Source organism: Bison bison, unplaced genomic scaffold (genome assembly GCF_000754665.1).
Source record: "Bison bison bison isolate TAMUID 2011002044 unplaced genomic scaffold, Bison_UMD1.0 scf7180017864317, whole genome shotgun sequence".
NCBI classification, from domain to species: Eukaryota; Metazoa; Chordata; class Mammalia; order Artiodactyla; family Bovidae; genus Bison; species Bison bison.
In genome coordinates, this window is record NW_011494889.1 from 3,971,566 (window position 1) to 3,980,156 (window position 8,591).

Consider the following 8,591-nt stretch of genomic DNA (forward strand, 5'->3'; position numbering starts at 1 on the left):
TCGGTGTCAGCCATCTTTCAATTGTGTTCGCAGCCGCCGCCGCGCCGCCGTCGCTCTCCAACGCCAGCGCCGCCTCTAGCTCGCCGAGCTCCAGCCGAAGGAGAAGGGGGGTAAGTTTCCCCGTCTGCCCGCTTCCCCGGAACCGAGCCCCGCTTGCCGTCAGCCCCGGGCCGGGCCCCGGCGGTGCTGGGAGGGGACCCAGGGTCCCTCCGGCTTGGCCCCAAAACTTTTTGGCCCAGAAATGGAGGTGAGGAGCGAGTTTTCCTCTCCCCTCAGGCAGCGGCGGCTCCGGCGGCTCCCCAGTCTCTCGTCGCCTCAGCCCAACAGCAGCAACCGCCGCGTCGCCGAGCCTGCTCTCCCTCCCCGCGCCCCTAGCTCCTTTTTCTTCGGTGAAATCCCGCCCGCCGCCCCTTCCCGGGACCCCAGACCTTCACCACGACCCGCGCGGGCCTCTTAACTACCGACCCCGGACCCCGGACCCCAGTTTTCGGGCGGGAAAGGGGTGGAAATCGCCGCTGCTTCCCACCCTGGGGTAACTCGCTTTTTGCTGCCTCCCCACAGTTGTTGCTAAGCTTCACCATCTTGTCTCTCTTCTCTGGTCACCGACCATATTTTTTCCCCCGTTTCTCTCTTCCCCATTTCAAAAAAGGAGGAAAAAATTTTAAAGAGAAACATTTTTTTCTCCTTTTTAGAGAAGCGGAAACTTGATGCATTTGAAATGCAAAAAAAACTTTTGCATTTTGGAGGGCGGCACGTGGCAGGGGATGGAGTATTTTCGAGCGATTTGGTGTTTTGTCTCTTTGGAAAGGAATCGGATACGTTTTGCGATTGTTTCCATTTTGTTCTGGTCTGGGAGCCGAGTTTGTGCCTGCGCGAGACGCTAGGAGCGAGGCGGGCAGGCTGGGGGACCCTGTGTTGAGGGGCCGGAGGAGGCGAAACCAAAAGTTTATGCGGTGCTTGAGGTGGACCAGTCGGCCAGTCTAGTGCGTTAATTAAAGCCTGGGTGCGGGGCAATTTTTTTTTTATTATTTCATTGCGAATCCTCTGAGGACTGGACTCGAGGGCGGTGCTTTGTAGAATGCTCGCTGTTGGTAGCTGTTGTTCCCCTTGTTTTTTGAGACGCCTTTTTGTCAACAGAACTGTAGAGATGCAAAACCAGGAATGTTTTCAGATATTTACAGCAATCTATCAACTGCCAGACGTAAAGGGGGGGCGGCGGGGGGGGGTGACTAAAACCTTTTTTGCTGTAATTTGACTCGACCTTTCTGTGGTGTGTGGCTTAGTTCTTTTGACTTGTTCGTGGATGGAATGTTTACAGACATTTCTAATTTCCAGTTTATTTAAAGAAATTGAAGCGAAGGCTGTTGGGGGGTCTTTTTGATTTGCCGTTTATCGCTCAGATTGGGCATTTTGAGAGATGACTGGTGTTAAGGCTAACAATTTTCTAGTACTACAGTTTGTTTCAAAAAGTCATATTTGGGTGGTAGATGTAATCTGCACCCTTTCAAATTACATAACATTATGGACTTTTTTTTTTTTTTTAATACTAATCATAATTTCCAGATTGGGGGGGTAGTGGCAGGAAAACTTGTGTGTGTGGTAGTTGCATATGGTGATTTTTGGTTTTTTCCGATGCTGGTAGGTAAGTAAGGAGGTCTCTATACCATGGCTCGTACAAAGCAGACTGCCCGCAAATCGACCGGTGGTAAAGCACCGAGGAAGCAACTCGCTACAAAAGCCGCTCGCAAGAGTGCGCCCTCTACTGGAGGGGTGAAGAAACCTCATCGTTACAGGTATTTTAAAAGAGGAAAAATGAAGGAAAGTCTTATCTCCCGAAGTATTTATATAATCTAATAAAAAGATGTATAAGCATACTTTCTCCTTTAGAGAATCTGTTTTTCCCTTTGTTAAATATTTACTACTTTAAAATGTGTATATAATTTATAGTGTTAGGTTTTATTGGGAATATGTTTAATTTTGAATCTAATCGTGCCCATAGCCCAAAGAAGACGTTGTATCTCTAATAACGTTAATAGGATAGACTAACATTTTTACTTAGCTGGTAGGTGTAATACATATGTTTTAAATAGAAAAGTGTTGTTTTTTAAATACATTTTTGAGGCTACTCTGGCATCTGGTAAAATAATTTAATCAAGATGGGGACATTGTGTTATACATAAGTTCTTCGTTTACTTGGATTGGTTTTTCCTTCTATTGGCATATTTAGTTTTGAACTACCCTGAGCAGTGTTATTGAGTGCATCTGCCATTAGAGGGCAGAAGTTGTCTGTATTTACCCTCTGCAAATGATTAGCCTAAAGTAAAAGTGTAAGAAATTAAGTCAGGATTGAGGTAAATTTCTTGCTTAAAATTACTTAAAGGAAAAAATTTCCATATGGAAAATACAACACAAAAGAGTGTTCATCAGTTTAGTCATTCATGAGGGATATGCAGTGTCAAAGGTATTCTAGGAAATTGAACTTAAATACTGTAAGTGTGTTTTTTTAAGTGAAGCTCATTGGGTTGTGCTGGTAGATCTTTCAGAAGAATGGGGGGTGCCAGTGGGAAGAATGAGAGTGGTGTCAAATTAAAAGTCTGAAAAACTTTGACTTCTTTTTTAGTGTCCTAGTACCTTCCCAAGTTGTAATTATAACAGAAGTTGGTGATGTTTATGTTAAAGATGAAGAAAATTAAGGGGACTGTGATTATTAAACTCCCTGCCGGGAATCTGCTTTAATATCATGTTTTTTTGTCTTAAAAGTACTGTGTTACTTCTAACAGATTTGAATATTTAGGTCATAAATTAATAAGTGAAATTTGATACAAACGCTGAAGAAAGTTAGGTGATTTATTTTTTGAAAAGTGACTCCATCTCTTTGAAGCTGATGACCACTCTTCTAAGTTCTCTTATGTATTTGGTAACCATTTCTTTAATGTTTTGTTTTAAAGGCCTGGTACTGTGGCACTCCGTGAAATTAGACGTTATCAGAAGTCCACTGAACTTCTGATTCGCAAACTTCCCTTCCAGCGTCTGGTGCGGGAAATTGCTCAGGACTTCAAAACAGATCTGCGCTTCCAGAGTGCAGCTATTGGTGCTTTGCAGGTAAAATGGTGGGTGGGAAAGGCTCTGAGAGTTGGCTGGTTCTGCTTTGTACCAAGAACATCTCTAAATTTGTATATATACAAGCATATACAAATGCTTGTATATCACCAGCCAGTGAGATAGGTCTTAATGTTTCACTGTTGAGATATCAGAAAGGTTAAGTTGCTTGAGGTTATACAAACAGATATGATTTAAAATTTTTAAACATTGCAGTGTTTAAAGGAAAAAAAAATCCTCTGGTTTGACTTACAGTTGCTGCTGGATATTAGGAAGTCATGGGGCCAAAGGTCTGTATTGGTAATTAGTTTCAAACAGGGAATGATATAAAAGGAAAATTAGAATAAATGGCTTCTTGGACCTGAAGAGGCAGTTGCAAGTGGAGAAAACATAATATCTGGGATAGAACTAGGTAACATTAAAGAATTATGCATTGAAGTTAAAAGAAACTTGAGTGGTAGTTAGGATTGGATTGACAACAGGGAGAAAAAGATGTTACTGGGCTTGTAAAGAGAGAAGTTTGAAGACGTAGTTTGTTTAAGGGGATTATATATGGATTTCCACTTAAATGGGAAACAGTGAGTTTAATCTTAGCGCCAGTGTGTCAGAACTTTGAGAAATACAGTTTTAGCTGTGGTTAGGTATTTGAAATGGAATTCCCCAGTGGCTCAGAGGTAAAGAATACGCCTGCAATGCAGGAGACTCTGGTTTGATACCTGGGTTGGGAAGATCTCCTGGAAGAGGAAATGGCAACCCACTCCAGTATTTTTGCCTGAAAAATCCCATGGACTGAGGAGCCTGGCAGGCTATAGTACCAAGGGTCACAGAGTCACACGTGACTGAGCACACACATGTATTTGAAATACTGGTGGTTTGTGCCAGATTAAACAACTTGAGATGCCCACACCTAAGATACTTGATTAGGTATGTGGGTACAGTTAACATCAGTCACTTAAGTAACCTATAATGTTAAGTGTGTTTGGCATTCATCAGATCATTGTAACTCAGAGTATGGCAAGACTGCCACCTCTGTCAGCATGGGGTTAGAGGTGATTTAAAATGCAGATTACTAGGCACCTCCACAGACCTGCATCAGAATCTCTTTTCGGGGAGGGTCCAGAATCGACATACATTCCATTGGAGGATTTTTCAAGGCTGCTGTTGCCAAGCTTTTCCTTTATGTGTGAGGAAGATTTGATAGGTGGATTCTATCCTGAAGTGTAATTGGTTGAGCTGTTTCTATGGTTAGTCTGAACTTCATTTGATTGGTGAATTCCAGGAGTAGGCATCCATTAAATTCTCAGTGAATTGAAATTGCTAAAATTTCAAACTACTAAAATCTTCCAGTGCTGTTATTTAAGACCTTTATTTTCTGATTTAATCTTTGACTATTTCTAGATCCCATTTCATTTATTACAAATGCTAGTCATATTTTCTGCACTAATTTTAAATACAGAAATATTCTCAAGTGTTGACCTAAAGATGATAATTTTGTTCTGTAGTTACAGTTACACACATTATACTTGAAAGTCCAACATTGTCAAGCCTAAGTGTCAGTGTTAGAGCTTTGTAAATTGATTACTTAACAGTCTGGCTAAAAGACTTGTCTTTTTAAAAGTCAGGGCTGTTATTAAGGTTTGTGTTTTATACTTGTCAGTAAGTGATTGCATTGGTTTTGAGCAAAATGTTCAACTCTGCTGCCTGTAGTACTCTGGCATTGGTAGCTCTTTATTGGAAAATATTTCATTTCTCTTAAGGATATAGAGATGGAGAATTTGCTTATGTGAATAGGGTAGAAGAAAGCCATTTTTGACTTTAGAGTTACATAGTTCACAACTTCTCTAACACAACTAAAAGAGATGGGGGGCAGTAAGTCTAGGGAGGATGGTGGAGGAATCAGACTTGGTTTCCCGTAGATTATCAAGACTTAACTAACTTAAAATTTAGCTTTTGCCCCGAACGACTGAGAGTTTGAATTAAGGTCACCTTATGTTAAAAGTTGACTTTGGTGGTTTGAAATGGTGGAACAGTCAGATATTGAATATACTCAAATGTTGTGAATTAACATTTCCTTCCATTTACAAGATATTTTTTTGCTGTTACCTCAAAATTTTGTTCATTGGGCTATAAATTAATGTGTCCCTCTTTAAATCCCATCATACCCTTAATGTTTGGGAAACTTTGGACATTGGTAATAGAATTAGAAGTACATGGGTCATGGTCAAATTCCCTGTATTGACTCTTCTCCCAGAGCTGACAGACACAACCCCATATCATCTAGAGCAGGTTCTAAGATAGCAATGAGAGCCCCAGCTGCCACATATCATATTTGAATAGTACTAGGGGAGCCAAAACCTTTCCACTCTTAAATGGGTGTTTGAATTTCAGGACTTGTTGGCTTGTCCATATAGCAGTTCATACTGCTGTATTTTGCAGAAGCCTTCTAGATTTGCATAATCCTGAGACATGCTGGGTGAAACCAAAAAAAGAAACAACTGTTTTCTTTCTTGAGGAATTTGAGTTCTGGTATCTAATGTGCACTGTGAAACTCATAAGAGTAGGGTCTACAGTATGCTATGTTTTCTAAACTTTTTACCATTTCTAGAATATCCCAAGGATGAATCCGTGAATATTAAGGACTTTTGCTTTTAATATGGAATAGGTAAGATACAGGGAACTACTGGTGTAGAAAAGGTGCAAATTTCGGGCATTCCCTGGCAGTCCAGTAGTCAGGACTCTGCACTTTCATGGCTAAGGACCCAAGTACAGTTCCTAGTTGGAGAACAGTCCCCCAAGCCACAGGGCACATCCAAGGGAAAAAAAAAAAAGAAAAGATGCAAGTTTCAAGTTAAGGTTAGATATAAAAAACCAAGCCAGCAAATACTTCTTGAACTTCTATTCCTTCAAGGGCTAGGCATTGTGAGCATAAAATAAGTATTTTATTAAGTAAGTACCCATCTTTTAAGGGTATTAAAAGATGGCTAGTGTACAAGGCCCGTGTGAGTGCCAAGGAAATTGAGTTCAAAATTACCTGCACCTGGGAAGCAGGGGCGAGAGGAATGTTTGCTTTCTCCTTCATGGAATAATCTTGAGGAAGGCCATAAAGGATAAGCAAATAAGACTTATCTGTTGATAACATACTGCAGAAAGATGTAAGGACAGTAAAATTTGAATGAAACATTTTTATAGAAGAGGCTAAAAAGAGTGAAGGTAAAATATTTTCATAAGACAGAATAGTACAAACCATTTGAGGAGTTGTTAGCACTTTTAAAAGTAGAATCTCAAGTGTTATTAGCAAAGTCAGTGTTTATAAAGCAAATCTGGTCCCTCCCATCTATATCTTGTGTGTTATGAAGTATTGTGGGGCTTGAATTGCTCAAGTATTTTGTGTATTTCTCTTTTAGTCTTATAAATGGAAATAATTTTTTAATTAAGACAAAAATAGCAACTCTAAAAATGTGTGGTTTTTTTTCCTAAATATATCTTAAACAGAGAAATAACTTGCCTATAGAGAAGCCAAATAATGTCTTTCATTTAGTGTTCCTAATCCACTAGAACAGTTGGACTGATGACTGGTTCATTTCAAAATGCGTAAGCAGTTGTTTTAACCTAGACCAAGGAATCCTTCAACTTTTCAGACAACTGTAAGATAACACTAACAATTTTAAGAGTTAATTATAAGTAGGAGCTCTCCTTTTTTCTTCCTTCTCTGCAAGTATTGAATGATTCATGTAGCTAGCAGTTTAGAGTGAAAGTAGGAATAAGAGGATACCTTCAAAAGCTTTATGATGTAATGGGAAAAAACAGAGGGGTCAGTGTTAATGCTGAGGGGATAACATGCCATTACAGATAGGGGTGCATAGAGGAAAGTACAGTTAGTAGGGGTGCATATGTTGGCAAAATAGATCATTGTATATAAGTAGGACACTGACCTGGTAGTCAAACTCTGAGGTGTTTAAAGGAAAGGTAGATGAGGCCCATATGATGGAAACCAGTAGTCAAACGGATATAATGAATTGGGAGTAAGATTCAGAAAAAGGAGGACATCCCGAGGTGGGAGAGTGTTACTTGGAATAGATATACATAATTCCATTTATCTTTGTGAGGATAAGAATAAATGTTAGAGTTGAAGTTTGATTTTTGCTTTACTCAAGACACATTTCAGTTTGTTTAAAAATCACATATAACAGAAAAGGTAAAGTATTTGGTAGTGAAATTATTTGACTTTCGTATTTTATAAAGATTTACAGTCTTGAGTTTTTCACTTTAATAAGCTGCCTTTCAGCCTCATCCCAGATTTTAAATTAAGCATTTGGTAAGTGGTCAACATCTTCTGAAGTAGGTTTTTAAAGGGCTCAAAAACATCTTTTTAACTAATATAGATGTATCTTTAACTGTTGATAATAACATTTTTTTTTTCTCTGTTCCTTTTGTAGGAGGCAAGTGAGGCCTATCTGGTTGGCCTTTTTGAAGACACCAACCTGTGTGCTATCCATGCCAAACGTGTAACAATTATGCCAAAAGACATCCAGCTAGCACGCCGCATACGTGGAGAACGTGCTTAAGAATGATGGGAAACATTTCATTCTTAAAAAAAAAAAAAATTCTCTTCTTCCTGTTATTGGTAGTTCTGAACGTTAGATATTTTTTTCCCATGGGGTCAAAAGGTACCTAAGTATATGATTGCAAGTGGAAAATAGGGGACAGAAATCAGGTATTGGCAGTTTTTCCATTTTCATTTGTGTGTGAATTTTTAATATAAATGCGGGGACATGAAGCATTAATGAAAGTCAAAATGTTTCAGTGAACAAGTTTCAGCAGTTCAACTTTATAACAATTATAAATAAACCTGTTAAATTTTTCTGGACAATGCCAGCATTTGGATTTTTTTAAAACAAGTAAATTTCTTATTGACTGCAACTAAGTGGTGTTTGTAGCATTTTTATCATACAGTAGATTCCACCCACTCACTATACTTTTCTAACTGAGTTGCCCTACGTGCAAGTACATGTTTTTCATGTTGTCTGTCTTCTGTGCTGTTCCTGTAAGTTTGCTATTAAAATACATTAAACTATACCTGCTTTGGGTCTTTACTATCAGCGTTAACCGTGCAGTTAATTCCTTGAAAGTTCCATATTCAGAATAATTTTAGTATGAAGTATTGTTACATTTTATCAGAAACTATTCAGTTCAGTTCAGTTCAGTCACTCAGTCGTGTCCGACTTTTTGCGACCCCACGAATCACAGCACGCCAGGCCTCCCTGTCCATTACCAACCCCTGGAGTTCACTCAGACTCCCGTCCATTGAGTCAGTGATGCCATCCAGCCATCTCATCCTCTGTCGTCCCCTTCTCCTCCTGCCCCCAATCCCTCCCAGCATCAGTGTTTTCCAATGAGTCAACTCTTCGCATGAGGTTGCCAAAGTACTGGAGTTTCAGCTTTAGCATCATTCCTTCCAAAGAAATCCCAGGGCTGATCTTCAGAATGGACTG

General features: G+C 39.7%; 1 protein-coding gene across 1 annotated transcript; it reads left to right on the top strand.

The window, feature by feature from the left end:
• Positions 1-8: 8 nt before the first annotated feature.
• H3F3A (H3 histone, family 3A) lies at positions 9-8,175 on the top strand. Its single transcript, XM_010852870.1, has 4 exons — positions 9-110; positions 1,643-1,793; positions 2,949-3,102; positions 7,536-8,175. Exons 2-4 carry the CDS (start codon positions 1,666-1,668, stop codon positions 7,662-7,664), a joined length of 411 nt encoding a protein of 136 aa, XP_010851172.1. The 5' UTR covers positions 9-110; positions 1,643-1,665; the 3' UTR covers positions 7,665-8,175.
• The last annotated feature ends 416 nt before the right edge of the window (positions 8,176-8,591 follow it).